Genomic DNA, 25,643 nt, shown 5'->3' with positions numbered 1-25,643 from the left:
GACAATACCATTAAAGTTATAGACCTAATACATTTTGCCACGGGCAGCCCTATTTTACCCAGAGTTCAATATTTACTTCAGACTTCCCTATCCATATATCTAAGTAGTAGTTTCATGAGGTACACTATCTGGTGAGGGACGCCATCTTGTTCAGACATAAGCACATGGGGGGACATCAACTCCCACACTTTTCCATATTTTACGATGCAATTATGCTCGGATGGATAATGGACTGGACAAGGTCTGGGGAGGCCAGACAGTGGGTTAATTTGGAGGATGATTGTTTCTTTAGATCTTTCGCTATATCCGTGGAGATCCAGTGTGCCTGTTTTATCTCATCCTATGATAGGACTCACCTTGGTTAGGTGGAACAAACTCAGGCCTGGATTTCTGCTCCTTATTCACATCTGACCCAGCTCTTTGGCAACCCTGACTTCCCCTCGGGTGCCTCTAGCGCTTTATTTCACACTTGCAAGGTGATTGTACGGTTGCACAAAGAAAGAAAATATAGTGCCAAGGCACACTCTATCAGAATAATTATATTCCCAGCATGGTAGTACCTCCCAATATATATGTAATTAGGGTGTGCAGTCCAGGATCCCCCTCCCCCATATCTTTCTAGGGTCGGCCAACTGGTGGATTCTGGGAGGGTGTTGCCTTTGGTTTTTGGTTTTCTACAGAGCAAATGGACATTGTCGGATGCTGAGATTTGGCGGTGTTTACAGCTCAAACACTAAGTAGAGCTTTTTGCCAATGCCTTTGTTAGCTTTGTTAAGTATTCCGTAATAGAAACTCAGTACAAGGTGGTTTCTCAAAGGTAATGGTGCATATTTCCAATTAACATTAAAGGGCCCCATGTAACCCGCTCCCATGCCCCTCACTGCTCCACAACCATTCCTGCTCCTCCACCCCATCCCATCTATCCCCATCTTGTCCGGCCCTGCCCCCTCGGCTCTGTCTTGCCCCCCTTCATCCTGTGGCTGTATACATACCTCCCATTGGGTTCTCTACCTCTCCTGCTAGGGTGTGTCCCGTTGCTCTAGCAGTGGGAGTCGTTGGAGGGGCATCACACGCCCCAGCTCCCATTGTGCATGCATGTAGGTGTGACGGACCATAGAGGATTATAATATAGATAACCAGTGTTTTATAGGACACGGAGTAACCAGCACTCCAGAAATTAACCAATAGGTCAATAATCTATTAATGGACAGATCATAGAAATACACATTTATTAAAATACGTAAAATACATAATGATAAAAAGATCCAATTAACCACAATAAACAATTAGTATAAAGCCACTATGGAGGCTCCTGAATCAGTTTATACTCTGTATTAATACTCCAAAGGTCTATTGATAACCTCTCACCAGCTGCTAATGGCGCTAGGTTTATTTATTTTATCAGCGTTTCATAGGAAAATGATTATTTTGAAACAGATTATTAGTAAAAGATTTCAAAGCAAAATGTTTTCCCCATATTTGGATAATAATGAAATAAGAAGATACAGGGGTGGATTGCTCTTCTAATGTGTGTAATTCTGATGAGTAGCAAGAATTGTCTTTCCTTTAAAGATTGTGCAGAATTCAGGTTCTTCAAGAAGAAACTAGCTTCTCACCTGTGTGACTTCTCTGATGTCTAATAAGATGTGATTTGTCTGTAAAACATTTCCCACACTCAGAGCATGGATAAGGTCTCTCCCCTGTGTGACGTCTCAGATGTGTAACAAGCATGGAGTTCTGTGTAAAACATTTCCCACATTCAGAGCATGGATATGGCTTCTCACTTGTGTGAATTCTCTGATGTGTAACAAGACTTGATTTCCGTTTAAAATGCATCCCACACTCAGAACATGGATAAGGTTTCTCCCCTGTGTGAGTTCTCAGATGCTGAACAAGATTTGATTTCGTTCTATAACGTTTCCCACACTCAGGACATGGAAATGGTCTCTCACCTGTGTGATGTCTCTGATGTGTAACAAGACTTGATTTCCGTTTAAAATGTATCCCGCACTCAGAGCATGGAAATGGCTTCTCCCCTGTGTGAGTTCTCTGATGTCTAGTAAGAAGTGATTTCTTTAAAAAACTTGTCTCACACTCAGAGCATGGAAATGGCCTCTCACCTGTGTGACTTCTCTCATGTGCAACAAGACTGGATTTCAATGAATAACATTTCCCACATTCTGAGCAGGAGAATGGCTTCTCACCTGTGTGACTTCTCTGATGTCTAACAAGCTCTGATTTATGTGGAAAACATTTCCCACACTCCGAGCAGGAAAGTATAGCAGGAACTCTATGAGCTCTCTTATTAGTTCTCCTGTGTAACTGATCAGGAGAACGTTCCTCATGATGAGTGGGGTTAGATGATATATCTGCACTGTCAGGTGTTGGATGTATACTGGGGTTGTCTCCTGGAGACTCAGGTTTTATTTTATATTTGTTATCTAAATCAGAATATACACTAAGAGGCCCTTCCCGGGTGTTTCGGCCTAGGAGTCCACCTGTTAGATATAAGATAAATGTAAAGAAACAAACAGGAAAGTTCATTAGGCATTGTCCAACCGGAGTAGAAAAGCAAATAGAAATGGAGAGTTATGGTAGACTTACCTTTGTTAACATCATTCTGCAGAGTACATAGGGTCCACAGGGAACATCAGGGTGTAGAGGTGGAAGCGCCATCCGGGCACCAAATAGGTAAAGCTTTAGCTGTCCCAGGATGCATAGCTTCACTCCTCCAGGCACTGGTAGCTCAGTTTTGTCAACAAGTCCAAAGCAGAAAGCAGGAAGGAGAGAAGAAAGATGTTAGGCACATAGGAACACATTCTCACAGACAGGAGAAGGAACCAGTGGCCAACTCCATACAAACCCAGAGAGGCCAGGTGTGTCAGGGTGGGCGCGATCTTTAACCGACAAGTCTGGAGAGATGAAGGCCACAATCTCTTGGTTAAAATGAAAGGAAGAAATTATCTTAGGAAGGTAACCAGGTTGAGTTTGGAAAACTGCTCTGCTACGTCCTAGAGGATGCTGGGTTCACTTCAAGAACCATGGGATTTATACCAAAGCTTTAGAACGGGAGGGAGAGCGCGGATGACTCTGCAGCACCGATTGACCAAACATGAGGTCCTCATCAGCCAGGGTATCAAACTTTTAGAACTTCGCAACGGTGTTTGAACCCGACCAAGTAGACGCTCGGCAAAGTTGTAATGCCGAGACCCCCCTGGCAGCCGCCCAGGACGAGCCCAACTTTCTGGTAGAATGGGCCTTCACCGATTTCGGTAACGGCAATCCAGCCGTAGAATGCTGAATCGTATGACAGATCCAGCGCGCAATAGTCTGCTTGGAAGCAGGAGCCCCAATTTTGTTGTGAGCATACAGGACAAACAGAGCCTCCGTTTTCCTAAACTGAGCCGTTCTGGCCACATAAATTTTCAAAGCTCTGACAACGTCGAGAAACTTCGATTCCAGCAAGGCGTCAGTAGCCACTGGCATCACAATAGGTTGGTACAAGTGAAATGACGAAACCACTTTCGGCAGAAACTGCTGACGAGTCCTCAACTCTGCGCTATCTTCATGTAAGATCAAATAAGGGCTCTTGTGATACAAGGTCGCCAATTCAGACACCCGCCTGGCGGATGCCAAGGCCAACAGCATAACCACTTTCCAAGTGAGGAATTTCAACTCCACCTATTGTGAACAAAAAGAAATTTCTGAAGTGCGCAACAAATGTTACCCTAGGCAGCCGTCACACATCGCTGAGGGAACACCACGTCCCACCATACAGAATACAAACAAAAAGAAAGATGGATGTGTGCGTAGGCGCCCTTGTAACAGAGATGCTTGAAACTGGCTTTAAGATAAAAACACAGTACTTTAATGCATAAAGTGATACACCACAAAATATGAATCACACATATATAATACAATGCCAATCCCAAAGTATCTCACCCTAAATAGGATTTGCGGTGGGCAGAGAGCCTTTTTAGGAAAAGGCAATCCGGTCCCGGTGGAATTAGTGTGGCACCACCGCAAATAGGCTTATTCCATTTGAAGGTCGAGTAGGGAATCAGGCAATGCAGATAAAAGGCATCCGTGTCGTCCAAACGACGCGTTTCGGAGATTGTTCTCCTTTTTCAAGCTTGGATCCAAGAACGCATCTTTCTTTTTGTTTGAACTCCACCTATTGTAAAGGTTCAAACCAATGAGATTGAAGGAATTGCAACACCACGTTAAGATCCCACAGTGCCACAGGGGGCACAAAGGGAGGTTGGATGTGCAGCACAAAACAAAACAAAATGTCAAACAACTTACTGGCAGCGCCTAAATAGATAGACACCAAATTGCAATCACACCTGAGCGCTACCGATAAAGGCACTGTGCATGTGCCTATGGACACAACAATAGAAAAAGAAAAAATGGCTGCGCTTGGGGTGTTGCAAATAGATGTAAGTAGTGGAGAGTTGACAATCTTCTATATAAAATAATTTATTATAATGTAAAATACATTAAAAAAATAAAAAAATAATCATATATAAAAAGGATTAATAACTATGCTCTAAAACACCGTTATATGAACACACAATATCAACCAAAACTTGTATTTAGTATCCCCCTGATTCAGGGTGTAAAATCGATATTCTCTGAGGTTGTAACAATAATGTAACAGTTTTACTCTCTGCAGTGTATTATGACTATAAATATGTAAAAACAACAAAACTTTTTCTCCAGTAGTTGGAGAGGAAAAAAGGGGCCCAGCGGTCAAATATGCAATGAACAATATACAATGTTACCTCTCCTAGGGGCTGGTATTACCGAGCATCCTCGGTAAAGTCCTATATAAAGCCCACAGTGCGATACTAGGTAGAGGAGTTCAATGAGGAAATAGTTATCCAAGCTTGCTCCTGAGCCTGTAAGGGCCAGATGTAGGACTGTTGCCTGTGTATTCCCTAGGGCTGGTAGAAATCCTTTTAGTGCCCTAAGCATAGGGAATACCACATCTTCCAGGACATCAGAGGAGCACACGCTGTGGCCACTTGTTGCGGAGAAATTTAGCAGGTGTAGCATTAACCGGAGCCGTTGCTGGCACTGGATAGTAGAGGACTGAAGCGCTGTCCCACGGCCAATTAGCCGTTTAGATGATACAAGCTAGCGTCTCACAGTCAGGTGTTACCGTCAGAGAATACGGGTTAGCGTTGTCCCGCTGTCAGGTAATATAGGCTGACGATGTCCCGCGGCCAATTGCAGCCGTCAGACCATGTAGGCTAGTGCCGTGCAGAGACCGTGATGGAGCCACAATGCAAACAAAAGAAATCTCCGCTTGTAAGCAAGTTCCTTACAGCTGTAATGCCGGTGAGTTAGAGTGAAAAGAGTTTGCTCAGGAGAACCATCATTTTGGCCATTACCTTGGTGAAAATTCTCGGAGCCGTGGACAGACCAAACGGCAACGTCTGAAATTGGTAATGACAATCCTGAACTGCAAACCTCAGGTAAGCCTGATGCGGAGGATAAATGGGAACATGTAAGTAGGCATCCTTTATGTCCAACGACACCATAAAATCCCCCTCCTCCAGACTGGAGATAACTGCCCGGAGAGATTCTATCTTGGATTTGAATTTCCTTAGGTAGAAATTGAGGGATTTGAGGTTCAGGATTGGTCTGACTGAGCCGTCTGGCGTCGGAACCACGAACAGGCTCGAATAAAAGCCTTCTCCCTGTTGCGACAGGGGAACCCTGACAATGACTTAATTGTGACACAATTTTTGTATTGCGGCGCATACGACCTCCCTGTCCGGAAGAGAAGCTGGTAAGGCAGATTTGAAAAATCGGTGAGGGGGGACGTCTTGAAACTCCAGTTTGTACCCCATGGATACTATTTCTAAAAGCCATGGGTCCAGGGCCGAATGAGCACAGAACTGACTGAAGAACCTGACATGTGCCCCCACCGGTGCGGACTCCCGCAGAGGAGCCCCAGCGTCATGCGGTGGATTTGGCAGAAGCCGGGGAGGACTTCTGCTCCTGGGAACCGGCCACAGCCGGTGATCGTTTACCTTTTCCCTTTCCTCTAGTTGCAAGGAAGGAAGACCCTTGGCCCTTTCTGTATTTATTGGGCCGAAAGGAATGCATCCGATAGTGGTGTGCTTTCTTTTGTGGTGCAGGCACATAAGGTAAAAATTCTGACTTACCCGCGGTAGCCGTAGATACCAACTCAGCGAGGCCATCACCAAACAATCCACCACCTTTATACGATAGAGACTCCATAACTTTCTTAGAGTCGGCATCAGCATCCCATTGATGAATCCACAATGCTCTCCTAGCTGAGACTGCCATGGCATTGGACCTTGATCCCAAGAGGCCAATATCCCTCACAGCTTCCTTTAGGTAGACTGCAGCGTCCCTGATAAAACCTAGTGTAAAAAGAATGCTATCCCTATCCAGGGTATCTATTTCATATGACAAGTTATCTGCCCATCTTTCGATAGCACTACTCACCCACGTAGATGCAATGGCTGGTCTGAGTAGCGTACCCGTGGTGACATAAATGGATTTCAATGTATTTTCCTGCCTACGATCTGCAGGATCCTTTAGGGCTGCCGTGTCAGGGGACGGACGAGCCACCGTTTTGGACAGCCGTGATAGAGCTTTGTCCACAATTGGGGGTGACTCCCATTTTTCCCTATCCCCAGAGGGAAACGGATACACCAATAAGGCAAAAAATACCCAAAGGTATTCGGGCGCTGTGAGGCGAGCTGATTAGCTAAGCAGCAGCCAGTGGTACAGGAGAGTCACTCCCTAAAAGGAGATTACGAGAAAAGAAGGAGGAAAGAACAATATAGACCACTAAATGTGTAATTAAAAAATGTATTATAAAACAATAATTCTTTAAAAAAACAGTATTTTTGTGCAAGATAATGTGCCAAATATATGCAGAAAAAAATGGAATTTACCAATAGTATGCAAAAATTGGAGTTTACCCAAAGGTTTTGGAACAGGATTAGTGGAATATGTTCTCTAGAATCTGTTCCATATTTTGCCCATAAGTATTGTATCCAGTTGTAGTGCAGTAGGGAGAGTCCCTTTTAGATGTTACTGAAGAGAGTCCATGGAGAAATTCCATATACCACTAGTGGTCTAAATTGTTCTTTCCTCTGCCAGCGCAGCCTCCTCCTTTTCTCGGAAACGGATACACCACTGGAATCCTTTTGGGAATCTGAAACTTTTTGTCTGGATTTTCCCAAACCTTTTCACAAAGCGTGTTCAGTTCATGAGAGGGAGGAAACGTTACCTCAGGTTTCTTTCCTTTATACATACAGACCCTAGTATCAGGAACAGCAGGGTCCTCAGTGATATGTAATACATTTTTTATAGCCACAATCATGTACTGAATGCTCTTTGCCAATTTTGGATCTAATCTGGCATCACTATAGTCGACACTTGAGTCAGTGTCCGTGTCGGTGTCCGTCTCTGCCAGCTGGGCAAATGAACGTTTTTGTAACACATCCTCTACGGATTTCTTCCATGCCTGGTTCTGAGACTCAGATTTAGCCAATCTTTTATTTATCAGAGCCACATTAGCATTCAAAGCACTCAAAACATTCACCCAATCAGGTGTCGGCGGTGCCAACAGGGTCACTCCCCCAACAGTTTGTGTCCCTAACATAGTCTCCTCCTGGGAAGAGCCTTCAGCCTTAGGCATGCCAACACACACAGACACACTGTGCGTATAGGGGACAGACCCACAATAAAGCCTGTCAGAGAGACACAGAGGGAGTTTGCCAGCTCACACCCAGCGCTTAAACCAGAGTCTGACACAGATACAGAATGTCCCAGACATGCAGCACTTTTATAATAACTTATATTGCACCAAAAATCACTGTGCCCCCCCCCCCCCCCCGTTTTGCACCCTGTTACTTGTACAGCAGTGTGAGGAAGGACCACCGTCACTGCAGCTTCTATGAAGAGAAAATGGCACTGATGTGAGCTGTGAGGACTAAGCCCCGCCCCCATAATGGCGCGCTTCAGCCCCGCTATTTTTCAAAAATCTTTATACTGGCGGGGGTTTGGACAGAGGTTTGGCACCTTGTCCCCTGTTGCCAGTCACTTTTTTAGAGATTAGTATGTTGCCCAGGCCCCCCCCCCCCCCGTAGTGCCGCTGAGTGTGGGAGCATGGCGCGCAGCACGGCCGCTGTGCGGTACCTCTGAAGCAGTCACTGAAGTCTTCTGTCTTCTTCTAATCGCCTGTCTTCTGACTTCTGGCTCTGCAAGGGGGGTGACGGCGGGCTCTGGGAATGAGCATCTAGGCATACCTAGCGATCAGACCCTCAGGAGCTAATGGTGTCCAGTAGCCTAAGAAGCAGAGCCCTTAACTAAGTAGAAGTAGGTCTGACTTCTCTCCCCTAAGTCCCACGAAGCAGGGAGATTGTTGCCAGCAGTTCTCCCTGAAAATAATAAACCTAACAAAAGTATTTTTTCAGAGAAACTCAGGAGAGCTCCTCAGTGTGCATCGTCTCACTGGGCACAGATTCTAAACTGGAGCCTGGAGGAGGGGCATAGAGGGAGGAGCCAGTTCACACCCCTTTGATAGTCTTAAAGTGCCCATGTCTCCTGCGGAAACCATCTATACCCTATGGTTCTTGAAGTGACCCCAGCATCCTCTAGGACGTATGAGAACGGGGGGGGGACAGGACAAAGCACCTAAGTCTGAAACCCTCCTTGCAGACGCAATAGCCAGCACGTAGAGAACCTTGGACGTCAGCCATTTGAGATCCAGATTTAAGAGGTTCAAATAGAGCTTATTGGAGAGCCTCCAACATAACAGACAGATCCCATTGTGCCACCGGAGGAACATGTACACATCAGGTATGGAGGCAATCTTGCGCTGGAACCATACAGACAAGGTAAAAATGTGTACCTTGAGAGAAGCATAACGAAGGCCTAAGTCTAAACCTCTTTGGAAAAATGGCAGAATTCTGGAAGTCCTGAACTTACTGGCATCATAACGCTTAGTAGCACACCAAGTGAAGCGTGCCACACTCTATAATACATGTTGCCAGAGGACGGTTTGCGGGCCTTCAGCATAGTCTGTATAACCGACTCAGAGAAACCTTTTGACCTTAGAAGCGAAGCTTCAAGAGTCATGTCCCATCACTGAGGAAGTAGAAGGGGTTACTCTGCAGAGAGTCCCTGGAGATCTAAGAACTAGTGACACCGGGCCACGCAGGAGCGATTGTTTGAACTTCCAAAAAACCCGGGGAAGTAGCACACCGGAGGGAAAACGTAAGGCAGGTGAAAGTACAGGGGACGGTCAGTGTGTCCACAAACGTTGCCAGAGGATCCCATGTTCGAGAACCGAAGACCCGAACTTTGTGATTGTGTCAAGAGGCCATGAGATCCAGGTCTGGTAAACCCCATCTGTCCACCAGGAGTTAGAAAAACCTCTGGATGAAGAGCTCACTTTCCGGCGTGAACATCCTGACGACTGAGGAAGCCTGCTTCCCAGTTGAGAACACCCGGGATGAATACTGCTGTAATGGCTAGAAGATGACGTTCCGCCCAACACAGGAGTTTCCATCACTGCCATGTGGCTTCGGGTGCCGCCCTGATGATTGATATAGGCCACCGTGGTGGCATTGTCCAACTTTACTTGAACCGGCCTTTTCTGCACAATAGGACGGGCCAGAGTTAGTATGTTGAACACTGCTCTCAACTCCAGAATATTGATCGGAAGCAGAGATTCCGACCTGGTCCACCGTCCCTGAAAGGAGTGTTGCTCTGTCACCGCTCCCCAGACCCGAAGACTTGCGTCCATTGTAAGGAGGACCAAGACGGAGATCCAGCAGGGACGGCCCATGCTCAGATGTTGGTCCTGAAGCCACCAAGTGAGCGACTGGCGAACCTCTGGAGTCAGGGAGATCATTTGAGATCTGATCCGATGGGGTGTGCAGTTCTACTTGGAAAGTATCAGGCATTGCAGGGTGCGAGAATGAAACGTACTCGACCATGTCGAAAGACGACACCATCAGACCGAGCATCTGCATCGCTGAGTGTATGGACACTCGAGGATGGTGAAGAAAGTGACATATTTTGGATTACAGTTTTAATACCTTGTCTGGAGATAAATACAGTCTTTGGCTGTGCGTGTCCAGAAGCGCACCCAGGTGTATGTGTTCTTGTGTGCCTAACATCTTCCTCCTCTCGCGCCTGCTTCCTGCATTGGACTGGATAACAAAACTGAGCTCACAGTGCCTGGAGGCGGGGTTATAGAGGAGGGACCGGATGCATCCCGTGACAGCTAAAGCTTTACCTGTTGGGGCTGGATCCAGATCCATCTCTACACCCCAATGTTTCCCTGTGGAAACCTATGTACCCTGCTGCAGAAATCATATTTAGAAAGATATCGGTGAGATATTACCATACAAGGAAAACGAAGGGTAATGTCATGTGGTTGTGCACATAGTGGATTGTGGATAATATCAGATGGTGGCTCACTCCAGTGATCAGAGACTGAATAAATACAATGGTATTCATTATACTGATGTATGAGATACACCAGAGAGTGTGGGGAGGAGACTGGGCAGATCTCTGGGCTGGTGACACACAGTGACATGATGTGAGGGGGAGAGCAGGAGTATAATAGGGGCTGATGGCTCCTGATGTATGACATACACCAGAGAGTGTGGGGAGGAGACTGGTCAGATCTCTGGGCTGGTAACACACAGTGACATGATGTGAGGGGGGAGAGCAGGAGTATAATAGGGGCTGATGGCTCTTGATGTATGAGATACACCAGAGAGTGTGGGGAGGAGACTGGTCAGATCTCTGGGCTGGTGACACACAGTGACATGATGTGAGGAGGAGAGCAGGAGTATAATAGGAGCTGATGGCTCCAGATGTATGAGATACACCATAGAGTGTGGGGAGGAGACTGGTCAGATATCTGGGCTGGTAACACACAGTGACACAATGTGAGGGGGAGAGCAGTAGTATAATAGGGGCTGATGGCTCCTGATGTATGACATACACCAGAGAGTGTGGGGAGGAGACTGGTCAGATCTCTGGGCTGGTAACACACAGTGACATGATGTGAGGGGGGAGAGCAGGAGTATAATAGGGGCTGATGGCTCTTGATGTATGAGATACACCAGAGAGTGTGGGGAGGAGACTGGTCAGATCTCTGGGCTGGTGACACACAGTGACATGATGTGAGGAGGAGAGCAGGAGTATAATAGGAGCTGATGGCTCCAGATGTATGAGATACACCATAGAGTGTGGGGAGGAGACTGGTCAGATATCTGGGCTGGTAACACACAGTGACATGATGTGAGGGGAGAGCAGGAGTATAATAGGGGCTGATTGCTCCTGATGTATGAGATACACCAGAGAGTGTGGGGAGGAGACTGGTCAGATTTCTGGGCTGGTAACACACAGTGACATGATGTGAGGGACAGCAGGAGTATAATAGGGGCTGATGGCTCCAGATGTATGAGATACATCAGAGAGTGTGGGGAGCAGACTGGTCAGATCTCTGGGCTGGTAACACACAGTGACATGATGTGAGGGGGAGAGCAGGAGTATAATAGGGGCTGATGGTTCCTGATGTACGAGATACACCAGAGAGTGTGGGGAGGAGACTGGTCAGATCTCTGGGATGGTAACACACAGTGACATGATGTGAGGGGAGAGCAGGAGTATAATAGGGGCTGATGCTCACAAATCCACCACTGTAGGATAAGAGATTGCTGTAATGACTGAGGAAGGAAAAATAAGAATTTACTTACCGATAATTCTATTTCTCGTAGTCCGTAGTGGATGCTGGGACTCCGTAAGGACCATGGGGGATTAGCGGCTCCGCAGGAGACAGGGCACAAAAGTAAAAGCTTTAGGACTAGGTGGTGTGCACTGGCTCCTCCCCCTATGACCCTCCTCCAAGCCTCAGTTAGGATACTGTGCCCGGACGATACACAATAAGGAAGGATTTTGAATCTCGGGTAAGACTCATACCAGCCACACCAATCACACTGTACAACCTGTGATCTGAACCCAGTTAACAGCATGATAACAGAGGAGCCTCTGAAAAGATGGCTCACAACAATAATAACCCGATTTTTGTAACAATAACTATGTTCAAGTATTGCAGACAATCCGCACTTGGGATGGGCGCCCAGCATCCACTACGGACTACGAGAAATAGAATTATCGGTAAGTAAATTCTTATTTTCTCTGACGTCCTAAGTGGATGCTGGGACTCCGTAAGGACCATGGGGATTATACCAAAGCTCCCAAACGGGCGGGAGAGTGCAGATGACTCTGCAGCACCGAATGAGAGAACTCCAGGTCCTCCTCAGCCAGGGTATCAAATTTGTAGAATTTTGCAAACGTGTTTGCCCCTGACCAAGTAGCAGCTCGGCAAAGTTGTAACGCCGAGACCCCTCGGGCAGCCGCCCAAGATGAGCCCACCTTCCTTGTGGAGTGGGCATTTACAGATTTTGGCTGTGGCAGGCCTGCCACAGAATGTGCAAGCTGAATTGTACTACAAATCCAACGAGCAATCGTCTGCTTAGAAGCAGGAGCACCCAGCTTGTTGGGTGCATACAGTATAAACAGCGAGTCAGTTTTCCTGACTCCAGCCGTCCTGGAAACATATATTTTCAGGGCCCTGACAACGTCTAGCAACTTGGAGTCCTCCAAGTCCCTAGTAGCCGCAGGCACCACAATAGGTTGGTTCAGGTGAAACGCTGACACCACCTTAGGGAGAAACTGGGGACGAGTCGGCAGTTCTGCCCTGTCCGAATGGAAAATCAGATATGGGCTTTTGTGAGACAAAGCCGCCAATTCTGACACTCGCCTGGCCGAGGCCAGGGCCAACAGCATGGTCACTTTCCATGTGAGATATTTTAAATCCACAGATTTGAGCGGTTCAAACCAATGTGATTTGAGGAATCCCAGAACTACGTTGAGATCCCACGGTGCCACTGGAGGCACAAAAGGGGGTTGTATATGCAGTACTCCCTTGACGAACGTCTGGACTTCAGGAACTGAAGCCAATTCTTTCTGGAAGAAAATGGACAGGGCCGAAATTTGAACCTTAATGGACCCCAATTTTAGGCCCATAGACACTCCTGTTTGCAGGAAATGCAGGAATCGACCGAGTTGAAATTCCTCCGTGGGGGCCTTCCTGGCCTCACACCATGCAACATATTTTCGCCAAATGCGGTGATAATGTTGTGCGGTCACCTCCTTCCTGGCTTTGACCAGGGTAGGGAAGACCTCTTCCGGAATGCCTTTTTCCTTTAGGATCCGGCGTTCAACCGCCATGCCGTCAAGCGCAGCCGCGGTAAGTCTTGGAACAGACATGGTCCTTGCTGAAGCAAGTCCCTTCTTAGCGGCAGAGGCCATGGGTCCTCTGTGAGCATCTCTTGAAGTTCCGGGTACCAAGTCCTTCTTGGCCAATCCGGAGCCACGAGTATAGTTCTTACTCCTCTCCGTCTTATAATTCTCAGTACCTTGGGTATGAGAGGCAGAGGAGGGAACACATACACTGACTGGTATACCCACGGTGTTACCAGATGTCCACAGCTATTGCCTGAGGGTCCCTTGACCTGGCGCAATACCTGTCCAGTTTTTTGTTGAGGCGGGACGCCATCATGTCCACCTTTGGTTTTTCCCCATGGTTCACAATCATGTGGAAGACTTCTGGGTGAAGTCCCCACTCTCCCGGGTGGAGGTCGTGTCTGCTGAGGAAGTCTGCTTCCCAGTTGTCCACTCCCGGAATGAACACTGCTGACAGTGCTATCACATGATTTTCCGCCCAGCGAAGAATCCTTGCAGCTTCTGCCATTGCCCTCCTGCTTCTTGTGCCGCCCTGTCTGTTTACGTGGGCGACTGCCGTGATGTTGTCCGACTGGATCAGCACCGGTTGACCTTGAAGCAGAGGTCTTGCTAGGCATAGAGCATTGTAAATTGCCCTTAGCTCCAGTATATTTATGTGGAGAGAAGTATCCAGACTTGACCACGTTCCCTGGAAATTTCTTCCCTGTGTGACTGCTCCCCAGCCTCTCAGGCTGGCATCCGTGGTCACCAGGACCCAGTCCTGAATGCCGAATCTGCGGCCCTCTAGTAGATGAGCACTCTGCAGCCACCACAGAAGAGACACCCTTGTCCTCGGAGACAGGGTTATCCGCTGATGCATCTGAAGATGCGATCCGGACCATTTGTCCAGCAGATCCCACTGAAAAGTTCTTGCGTGAAATCTGCCGAATGGAATCGCTTCGTAAGAAGCCACCATTTTTCCCAGGACCCTTGTGCAATGATGCACTGACACTTTTCCTGGTTTTAGGAGGTTCCTGACTAGCTCGGATAACTCCCTGGCTTTCTCCTCCGGGAGAAACACCTTTTTCTGGACTGTGTCCAGAATCATCCCTAGGAACAGCAGACGTGTCGTCGGGATCAGCTGCGATTTTGAAATATTTAGAATCCACCCGTGCTGTTGTAGCAGTACCCGAGATAGTGCTACTCCGACCTCCAACTGTTCCCTGGACTTTGCCCTTATCAGGAGATCGTCCAAGTAAGGGATAATTAAGACGCCTTTTCTTCGAAGAAGAATCATAATTTCGGCCATTACCTTGGTAAAGACCCGGGGTGCCGTGGACAAGCCAAACGGCAGCGTCTGAAACTGATAATGACAGTTCTGTACTACGAACCTGAGGTACCCTTGGTGAGAAGGGCAAATTGGGACATGGAGGTAAGCATCCTTGATGTCCAGGGACACCATATAGTCCCCTTCTTCCAGGTTCGCTATCACTGCTCTGAGTGACTCCATCTTGAATTTGAACCTTTGTATGTAAGTGTTCAAAGATTTCAGATTTAGAATAGGTCTCACCGAGCCGTCTGGCTTCGGTACCACAAATAGTGTGGAATAATACCCCTTTCCCTGTTGTAGGAGGGGTACTTTGATTATCACCTGCTGGGAATACAGCTTGTGAATTGCTTCCAATACTGCCTCCCTGTCGGAGGGAGACGTTGGTAAAGCAGACTTCAGGAACCTGCGAGGGGGAGACGTCTCGAATTCCAATCTGTACCCCTGGGATACTACCTGTAGGATCCAGGGGTCCACTTGCGAGTGAGCCCACTGCGCGCTGAAACTCTTGAGACGACCCCCCACCGCACCTGAGTCCGCTTGTAAGGCCCCAGCGTCATGCTGAGGACTTGGCAGAAGCTGTGGAGGGCTTCTGTTCCTGGGAAGGGGCTGCCTGCTGCAGTCTTTTTCCCTTTCCTCTACCCCGGGGCAGATATGACTGGCCTTTTGCCCGCTTGCCCTTATGGGGACGAAAGGACTGAGGCTGAAAAGACGGTGTCTTTTTCTGCTGAGAGGTGACTTGGGGTAAAAAGGTGGATTTTCCAGCTGTTGCCGTGGCCACCAGGTCCGATAGACCGACCCCAAATAACTCCTCCCCTTTATACGGCAATACTTCCATGTGCCGTTTGGAATCCGCATCACCTGACCACTGTCGTGTCCATAAACATCTTCTAGCAGAAATGGACATCGCACTTACTCTTGATGCCAGAGTGCAAATATCCCTCTGTGCATCTCGCATATATAGAAATGCATCCTTTAAATGCTCTATAGTCAATAAAATACTGTCCCTGTCAAGGGTATCAATATTTTCAGTCAGGGACTCCGACCAAGCCACCCCAGCGCTGCACATCCAGGCTGAGGCAATCGCTGGTCGCAGTATAACACCAGTATGTGTGTATATACTTTTTAGGACATTTTCCAGCTTCCTATCAGCTGGCTCCTTGAGGGCGGCCGTATCCGGAGACGGTAACGCCACTTGTTTTGATAAGCGTGTGAGTGCCTTATCCACCCTAGGGGGTGTTTCCCAACGCGCCCTAACTTCTGGCGGGAAAGGGTATAATGCCAATAATTTCTTAGATATCAGCAATTTTTTTATCGGGGGGAAACCCACGCATCATCACACACTTCATTTAATTCATCTGATTCAGGAAAAACTTCGGGTAGTTTTTTCACACCCCACATAATACCCTTTTTTGTGGTACTTGTAGTATCAGAAATATGCAAAGCCTCCTTCATTGCCGTGATCATGTAACGTGTGGCCCTACTGGAAAATACGTTTGTTTCTTCACCGTCGACACTGGAGTCAGTGTCCGTGTCGACCGACTGAGGTAATGGGCGCTTTAGAGCCCCTGACGGTGTTTGAGACGCCTGGACAGGCACTAATTGATTTGCCGGCTGTCTCATGTCGTCAACAGTTTTTTGTAAAGTGCTGACACTATCACGTAATTCCTTAAATAAGACCATCCAGTCAGGTGTCGACTCCCTAGGGGGTGACATCACTAATACAGGCAATTGCTCCGCCTCCACACCATTTTCCTCCTCATACATGTCGACACACGCGTACCGACACACAGCACACACACAGGGAATGCTCTGATAGAGGACAGGACCCCACTAGCCCTTTGGGGAGACAGAGGGAGAGTTTGCCAGCACACACCAAAGCGCTATAAAATGTATAGGGACAACCTTATAATAAGTGTCTATCCCTTATAGCTGCAATATATCTTTATCTAGCCAAATAAGTGCCCCCCCTCTATTTTTTACCCTGTTTCTGTAGTGCAGGGGAGAGTCTGGGAGCCTTCCTACCAGCAGAGCTGTGTGGAAAAATGGCGCTTGTGTGCTGAGGAGATAGGCTCCGCCCCCTTCTCGGCGGCCTTTTCTCCCGCTTTTTCTAGGAAAACTGGCAGGGGTTAAATACATCCATATAGCCCAGGGGCTATATGTGATGTATTTTTTGCCATTTTTAGCGTTTTCATTGCTGCTCAGGGCGCCCCCCCCCCAGCGCCCTGCACCCTCAGTGACCGCGGTGTGAAGTGTGCTGAGAGCAATGGCGCACAGCTGCAGTGCTGTGCGCTACCTTTATGAAGACATGGACGTCTTCTGCCGCCAATTTCTGGACCTTTCTTCTGTCTACAGCATCTGTAAGGAGGCCGGCGGCGCGGCTCCAGGACCCATCCATGGCTGGGCCTGTGATCGTCCCTCTGGAGCTAATGTCCAGTAGCCAAGAAGCCCAATCCACTCTGCACGCAGGTGAGTTCGCTTTTTCTCCCCTTAGTCCCTCGTTGCAGTGAGCCTGTTGCCAGCAGGACTCACTGAAAATAAAAAAAACCTAAGTCTAAACTTTTACTCTAAGCAGCTCAGGAGAGCCACCCTTCTCAGCCGGGCACAAAAATCTAACTGAGGCTTGGAGGAGGGTCATAGGGGGAGGAGCCAGTGCACACCACCTAGTCCTAAAGCTTTTACTTTTGTGCCCTGTCTCCTGCGGAGCCGCTAATCCCCCATGGTCCTTACGGAGTCCCAGCATCCACTTAGGACGTCAGAGAAATATGTGGCTCTGGGGGTCATTCAGATTTGATCGCTGATGTGCGTTTTCACACAGCGGGTGATCAGATCTGAACTGCGCATGCATATACACCGCACTGCGCCAGGGCGTTGCACGGCTGCAATGGGCATCGATGCCCTGCGACGGGATTGTGCAAAGAACCCATTTGCACGGGTGATCGCAAGGAGATTTACAGGAAGAGGCCGTTTTTGGATGGCAACTGACCGTTTTCTGGGAGTGTCAGGGAAAACGCAGACAGGATCAAGCGTTTTCATGGAGGGTGTCTGATGTCAAATCCCGAACAGCCTGTTATCGCAACAGCTGAGTAAGTCCTGGGCTGCGCAGAGACTGCACAAAATCAGTTTGTACAGCTCTGCCACACATACGATCGCACACTTGCACAGCTAAAATACACTCCCCCTTTAGGCAGCGACTATCTGAACGCAGGATAGCAAAAACTGTTGCCCAACGATCACATCTGAATTACCCCGTCTGTGCTGTAATAAGTGATTATTACTCACCTGTGCTGATATCTGTAGGGATTTCCTCCTCCTTACACCACTGATTACCCCTCACATATTTCTCCTCTTCCTTCTTTATATCTTCTACTTCACTATCAGCCACATATCTCTCCTCTTCACCATCTATATCTTCTGTCTTAATTTCAATCAATTGCTCACTCTAAATAATCCCCAACAAACAATAAATTAATACAATAAAATAATAATGCCTAAATTCATGAACAGAGATTGAAAAGAACAATATCAGTCTGTCAGACAGAAAGTACACATCATATTCAAGTCACTTTGGTATATTAGTGAGACCCTAAATCCCACCTACCTGATCCTCCTGTGGGATCCTGTGATTCTCCTCTGTACAGTCCTGGGAATACAGAGGACGGGGACATCTCTCTGGGGTATCTCTGTTACTGGGTCCATCTGTAGGAGACACACAGTGACTGAGTACAGTGTATATATGTGATTATCAGATGATGTGTGTATATAGAGGCCCCCATACCTGCTCTCCCTTGTACAATACATTACAGTCTCCTCTTACCCAGTGATGTGAGGGGCCGGTGATTCTCCATCATCACGTCCTTGTACAGACTCATGTGTTCCTCTATATACTCCCCCTCCTGCATGGAGACATAGACAGTGACATCCTGACACCTTATAGGAACCTGACACACACAATGATACAGTCATCACCCAGACACATCCCCTGGTGTTACTGTATAATGCCCCATTCCCAGCAGTCACCTCTCCAGTCATCACCCAGACACATCCCCTGGTGTTACTGTATAATGCCCCATTCCCAGCAGTCACCTCTCCAGTCATCACCCAGACACGTTCCCTGGTGTTACTGTATAATGTCCCATTCCCAGCAGTTTCCTCTCCAGTCATCACCCAGACACATCCTCTGGTGTTACTGTATAATGTCCCATTCCCCGCTATCACATCTCCAGTCATCACCCAGACACGTCCACAGGTGTTACTGTATAATGTCCCATTCCCAGAAGTCACATCTCCAGTCATCACCCAGACACATCCGCTGGTGTTACTGTATAATGCCCCATTCCCAGTAGGCACCTCTCCAGTCATCACCCAGACACATCCCCCCTGGTGTTACTGTATAATGCCCCATTCCCAGCAATCACCTCTCCAGTCATCACCCAGACACATCCCCTGGTGTTACTGTATAATGCCCCATTCCCAGCAGTCACCTCTCCAGTCATCACCCAGACACATCCCCTGGTGTTACTGTATAATGCCCCATTCCCAGCAGTCACCTCTCCAGTCATCACCCAGACACATCCCCTGGTGTTACTGTATAATGCCCCATTCCCAGCAGTCAACTCTCCAGTCATCACCCAGACACGTCCCCTGGTGTTACTGTATGTCCTATTCCCAGCAGTCACCTCTCCAGTCATCACCCAGACACATCCACTGGTGTTATTGTACAATGTCCCATTCCCAGCAGTCACCTCTCCAGTCATCACCCAGACACATCCCCTGGTGTTACTGTATAATGCCCCATTCCCAGCAATCACCTCTCCAGTCATCACCCAGACGCATACCCTGGTGTTACTGTATAATGTCCCATTCCCAGCAGTCACCTCTCCAGTCATCACCCAGACACATCCCCTGGTGTTACTGTATAATGTCCCATTCCCAGCAGTCACCTCTCCAGCCATCACCCAGACACACACCCTGGTGTTACTGTATAATGTCCCATTCCCAGCAGTCACCTCTCCAGTCATTACCCAGACACATCCTCTGGTGTTACTGTATAATGCTCCATTGCCAGCTATCACCCCTCCAGTCATCACCCAGACACGTCCCCTGGTGTTACTGTATAATGTTCCATTCCCAGCAGTCACCTCTCCAGTCATCACCCAGACACATCCCCTGGTGTTACTGTATAATGCCCCATTCCCAGCAGTCACCTCTCCAGTCATCACCCAGACACATCCCCTGGAGTTACTGTATAATGCCCCATTCCCAGCAGTCACCTCTCCAGTCATCACCCAGACACATCCCCTGGTGTTATTGTATAATGACCCATTCCCAGCAGTTACCTCTCCAGTCATCACACGGACACGTCCCCTGGTGTTACTGTATAATGTCCTATTCCCAGCAGTCACCTCTCCAGTCATCACCCAGACACATCCCCTGGTGTTACTGTATAATGCCCCATTCCCAGCAGTCACCTCTCCAGTCATCATCCAGACACGTCCCCTGGTGTTACTGTATAATGTCCCATTCCCAGCAGTCACCTCTCCAGTCATCACCCAGACACATCCCCTGGTGTTACTGTATAATGTCCCATTCCCAGCAGTCACCTCTCCAGTCATCACCCAGACACATCCCCTGGTGTTACTGTATAATGTCCCATTCCCAGCAGTCACCTCTCCAGTCATCACCCAGACACATCCCCTGGTGTTACTGTATAATGCCCCATTCCCAGCAGTCACCTCTCCAGTCAGCAGCTGAATGATCTTGTTGGTGAGGTCCAGGATCTTCTGGTCATTGTGTCTCTCATATATCAGTGATGGAGTCACAGCAGGTGGTCACTGGATGTCTTCTCACTACTGTTTGATCCTGTGTAATGAGAGAGACGTCTATAGAAGTTATTTCACTAATTTGAAATTATTTTAGGAGTTATTTGTGCAAAGTAAACATGATGGGTGCATTATACAAGGTCACACATATTCTATGTGTAGCCATTTCCTATATAGAGAGTATATAGTACACACCTCTACAGCAGCAGATGACATTGCCGCTGGGCTACCACTCTGTGTCCACTGTCTACAGCCGGCCCCCACGGACATAATGTACTTATACTGGCCAGGCCATGGCAGATGGTGGGAGAGGTCAGCGCTATATACAGTTAAGTGGACACTGCATATAAGGAATAGCTATTGAAAAGGATAAGAGACATTACACACGGTGCTTATGCAGAGGTCCATGATAGCATCAATATGTCTATATAAGATGAACAAGTCAAAAATGTTGGAATAACTGAGTGGTGTCTGCCTTGTAGACGTGAAACTCATGTTTCCCTACACTTTGCCAACAGCCAATACAATGTGCCTATCCGATTTACATCGATGACGTGCTGTACCTAGTGGCATCAGTAAGTGTTTGGGGCCGGGGGACATACTTAAGCCTACTAGGGAGTTGAAAAGGGATTTAGGGTGTCATTCCGGGAGTATATCGCTCGCTAGCAGTTTTTAGCAGTCGTGCAAACGCTAAGCCGCCGCCCTCTGGGAGTGTATTTTAGCTTAGCAGAAGTGCGAACGAAAGGATCGCAGAGCGGCTACAAAAAAAACATTCTGCAGTTTTGGAGAAGCTCCAGACCTACTCAGCGCTTGCAATCAGTTCAGACCATTCAGTTCCGTATTTGACATCACAAACACGCCCTGCGTTCGGCCAGCCATGCCTACGTTTTTCCTGGCACGCCTGCGTTTTTTCGAACACTCCCTGAAGACGGTCAGTTGACACCCAGTAACGCCCCCTTCATGTCAATCACTCAGAGGCTTCCATTGTGACTGAAAAGCTTCGCTAGACCTTCTGTAAAAATACATTGGCCGTTGTGAAAGTACGTCGCGTGTGCGCACTGCGCCACATATGCATGCGCAGAACTGCCGCTTTTTCACTTAATCGCAGCGAACATTTTCAGCTAGCGATCAACTCGGAATGACCCCCTTAATCTCAGCCCAAAAAGTCGGTATACTGTTTGGCGGGGTCCTGACCACCGGTAACCTGGTTACATCCCGTCACAACGATAATGGTACTGAGGAAAGAAATAAAGGGGTCGCTGAATCACCGGCTGATGATGGGTGAACTGGAGCTGAAATGCCCCTGCAGAGAAAGCTGCAAATGTACTGGCGGGCTGGGTGACTGCTTTATCCCCTAGTTTCCACTCTTCTTGGAAGGCTTTCAGTGTTTTTGTGGGAATTTGTGCCCATTCATTCTGTAGAGCATTTATGAGGTCAGGCACTGATGTTGGATTAGAAGGCCTGGCTGCCAATCTCTGTTCCGGTTCATCCCAAGGGTGCTCGATGGGGTTGAGGTCAGGGTTCTGTGGGACAGTCACGTTCTTCCACACTGAACTCCTCAAACCGTATCTTTCTAGTCCTTGCTTTGTGCACTGGGGCACAGTCATGTTGGCAAAGAAAAGGGCCTTCACCAAACTGTTGCCATAAAGTTGGAAGTATACCATTCTCCAAAATGTCTTGGTATGCTGAAGCATTAAGAATGCCCTTCACTGGAGATAAGGAAACTGTCCCAAACCCTGAAACACAGCCCCATACCATTATCCCTCCTCCACCAAACTTCATAGTTGGTATAATGAAGTCAGGCAGGTAATGTTCTCCCGGCATCCGCCAAACCCAGACTCGCCCATCTGACTGCCAAACAGAGCGTGATTTGTTACTCCACAGACCACGTTTCCACTGCTCCACAGTCCAGTGTTGGTGGGCTTTATACCACTCCATCCGATGCTTGGCATTGGACTTGGTGATGTGAGGCTTGCATGCAGTCCTCGGCCATGGAAACCCATTCCATTAAGCTCCCGCCGCACAGTTTTTGTGCTTACATTAATGCCAGTGGAAGTAAGAACTCTTCAGCTATGGAATCAGCAGAGCGTTGGTGACTTTCACGCACCATGCGCCTTAGCAGTCGTTGACCCCGCTCTGTGATTTTACGTGGTCTTCCACTTCATTGCTGAGTTGCTGTCGTTACTAAACGCTTCCACGTTCTAATAATATCACTTACAGGTGACCGTGGAATATCCAGCAGGGGTGAAATTTCACGAAAGGCCTTATTACAAAGGTGGCGTCCCATCACAGTACCACGCTTGTAGCCACTGAGCTCTTCAGAATTACCCATTTTGTATCACAAATGTTTGTACAGGAAGACTGCATGGCTAGGTGCTTGGTTTTATACACCTTTGGCAACGGATCTGATTGAAACACCTGAATTCAATAATTAACAGGTGTGGCAAAATACTTTTTTCCATATATCATATGTATCACTGTACGGTCTCCTCTCCCTTATACAATAATAATACCACGTATCGGTGTGGCGGGAGCTCATTTATTACCCCTCATATATCACTGTTTGACCCCTTCTCCGATATATAATAATATTACCACATATCAGTGTGTGACCCGGAAGCTGGGTTATTCCCCCTGGGTGTGAGGGGAATATATACTGTGGGCATATATACTGTGGGAATATATACTGTGGGCACGGTGAGAGCTGGGTGTGAGGGGGAATATATACTGTGGGCACAGTGAGAGCTAGGTGTGAGGGGGAATATATACTGCGGGTATACGGTGAGAGCTGGGTGTGAGGGAGAATATATACTGCGGGTATACGGTGAGAGCTGGGTGTGAGGGGGAATATATACTGCGGGTATACGGTGAGAGCTGGGTGTGAGGGGGAATATATACTGCGGGTATACGGTGAGAGCTGGGTGTGAGGGGGAATATATACTGTGGGCACGGTGAGAGCTGGGTGTGAGGGGGAATATATAATGCGGGCACGGTGAGAGCTGGGTGTGAGGGGAATATATACTGCAGGCACGGTGAGAGCTGGGTGTGAGGGGGAATATATACTGCGGGCACGGTGAGAGCTGGGTGTGAGGGGGAATATATACTGCAGGCACAGTGAGAGCTGGGTGTGATGGGGAATATATACTGCGGGCACGGTAAGAGCTGGGTGTGAGGGAGAATATATACTGCGGGCACGGTGAGAACTGGGTGTGAGGGGGAATATATACTGCAGGCACGGTGAGAACTGGGTGTGAGGGGAATATATACTGCAGGCACGGTGAGAACTGGGTGTGAGGGGAATATATACTGTGGGCACGGTGAGAGCTGGGTGTGAGGGGGAATATATACTGCGAATATACGGTGAGAGCTGGGTGTGAGGGGGAATATATACTGTGGGCACAGTGAGAGCTGGGTGTGAGGGGGAATATATACTGTGGGCATAGTGAGAGCTGGGTGTGAGGGGGAATATATACTGCGGGTATACGGTGAGAGCTAGGTGTGAGGGGGAATATATACTGCGGGTATACGGTGAGAGCTGGGTGTGAGGGGGAATATATACTGCGGGTATACGGTGAGAGCTGGGTGTGAGGGGGAATATATACTGCTGGTATACGGTGAGAGCTGGTTGTGAGGGGGAATATATACTGTGGGCACGGTGAGAGCTGGGTGTGAGCGGGAATATATAATGCGGGCACGGTGAGAGCTGGGTGTGAGGGGAATATATGCTGCAGGCACGGTGAGAGCTGGGTGTGAGGGGGAATATATACTGCAGGCACGGTGAGAGCTGGGTGTGAGGGGGAATATATACTGCAGGCACAGTGAGAGCTGGGTGTGATGGGGAATATATACTGCAGGCACGGTGAGAGCTGGGTGTGAGGGGGAATATATACTGCGGGCACGGTGAGAGCTGGGTGTGAGGGGGGAATATATACTGCGGGCACGGTGACTGTGAGAACTGGGTGTGAGGGGGAATATATACTGCAGGCACGGTGAGAACTGGGTGTGAGGGGAATATATACTGCAGGCACGGTGAAAGCTGGGTGTGAGAGGGAATATATACTGTGGGCACGGTGAGAGCTGGGTGTGAGGGGGAATATATACTGCGGGTATACGGTGAGAGCTGGGTGTGAGGGGGAATATATACTGTGGGCACAGTGAGAGCTGGGTGTGAGGGGGAATATATACTGCGGGTATACGGTGAGAGCTGGGTGTGAGGGGGAATATATACTGCGGGCACGGTGAGAGCTGGGTGTGAAGGGGAATATATACTGCGGGTATACGGTGAGAGCTGGGTGTGAGGGGAATATATACTGCGGGTATACGGTGAGAGCTGGGTGTGAGGGGGAATATATACTGTGGGTATATATACGGTATACGGTGAGAGCTGGGTGTGAGGGGGAATATATACTGCGGCACGGTGAGAACTGGGTGTGAGGAGGAATATATACTGCGGGCACGGTGAGAGCTGGGTGTGAGGGGGAATATATACTGCGGGCACGGTGAGAGTTGGGTGTGAGGGGGAATATATACTGCGGGCACGGTGAGAGCTGGGTGTGAGGGTAATATATACTGCGGGCACAGAGGACTTGAAGCGGAGTATATACAGTGGGCGTGAGAAGAAATATATACGGTGGGAGCGAGGGAGAATATATACTGCGGGCACAGTGGGTGTGAGAGGGAATACATACTGCCGGCCCAGTAAATGGGATTGGGGTGTATATATAATTACTGTGGGGGTCACACCCTCATGGCCCCGCCCCTCACACCGCCTCATGATTGCCCCCTATACCTCATTGCATCACTTCTCTCTCATTACACATCTACAGAGATACTCACCCCCGGCCACACACCGTCTGTTCTGATAAGGAGGAAGTTACACACCCCACTTCCCTTCCGTTTATTCCGCTTTTCTTGCGTTCCACCACACGATCGATCTGCGTTCCACATAACTTCCTGTCTGTCCGTTCCACCGTACTTCCGGGATATGCGTTCCACAGCGCTTCCAATGCAGCAGCCGCCTGATCGTCCTGCCCTCTGGGGATTGTACAGCGGATATCCGGTGTCTGATATGTGGGAGGTAGCGGGTGGTGGTGCAGTAGGAGCAGCCTGTGGTGTCGTATTATTTTTATTATTATACAGGGAGAGCAGCGTGTTGTGTCCTATTAATATTATTATACAGGGGGTGCGGCCTGTGG

General features: G+C 48.4%; 1 protein-coding gene across 5 annotated transcripts; it reads right to left on the bottom strand.

The window, feature by feature from the left end:
• Positions 1-1,215: 1,215 nt before the first annotated feature.
• On the bottom strand, positions 1,216-25,387 carry LOC135054598 (oocyte zinc finger protein XlCOF6.1-like). 5 transcript variants are annotated; one of them, XM_063957785.1, is made up of 7 exons: positions 25,285-25,375; positions 20,644-20,805; positions 20,362-20,508; positions 18,444-18,522; positions 18,228-18,325; positions 17,909-18,068; positions 1,216-2,498 (listed from the first exon to the last, which is right to left on the bottom strand). In XM_063957785.1, exons 4-7 carry the CDS (start codon positions 18,496-18,498, stop codon positions 1,594-1,596), a joined length of 1,218 nt encoding a protein of 405 aa, XP_063813855.1. In that variant the 5' UTR covers positions 18,499-18,522; positions 20,362-20,508; positions 20,644-20,805; positions 25,285-25,375; the 3' UTR covers positions 1,216-1,593. The 5 variants fall into 5 exon arrangements, with proteins under 5 accessions (XP_063813855.1, XP_063813850.1, XP_063813854.1 ...); XM_063957780.1 differs by having other exon boundaries at positions 20,362-20,488; XM_063957784.1 differs by having other exon boundaries at positions 20,362-20,478.
• Between the last annotated feature and the right edge of the window lie 256 nt (positions 25,388-25,643).

This window comes from Pseudophryne corroboree, chromosome 3 (genome assembly GCF_028390025.1).
Source record: "Pseudophryne corroboree isolate aPseCor3 chromosome 3, aPseCor3.hap2, whole genome shotgun sequence".
Classification (NCBI taxonomy): domain Eukaryota; kingdom Metazoa; phylum Chordata; class Amphibia; order Anura; family Myobatrachidae; genus Pseudophryne; species Pseudophryne corroboree.
This window is presented reverse-complemented; position numbering and strand designations above follow the sequence as displayed.

What these genes read in the sequence shown, in the direction of transcription:
- LOC135054598 (XM_063957781.1), bottom strand. Translation starts at nt 18,498, where the DNA reads ATGAGTCTGTACAAGGACGTGATGATGGAGAATCACCGGCCCCTCACA. An exon ending in GGATCCCACAGGAGGATCAG is followed by an intron (nt 18,069 to 18,227) that starts GTAGGTGGGATT and finishes GGGATTATTTAG; the next exon opens with AGTGAGCAATTGATTGAAAT. An exon ending in CCCTACAGATATCAGCACAG is followed by an intron (nt 2,499 to 17,908) that starts GTGAGTAATAAT and finishes TATATCTAACAG; the next exon opens with GTGGACTCCTAGGCCGAAAC.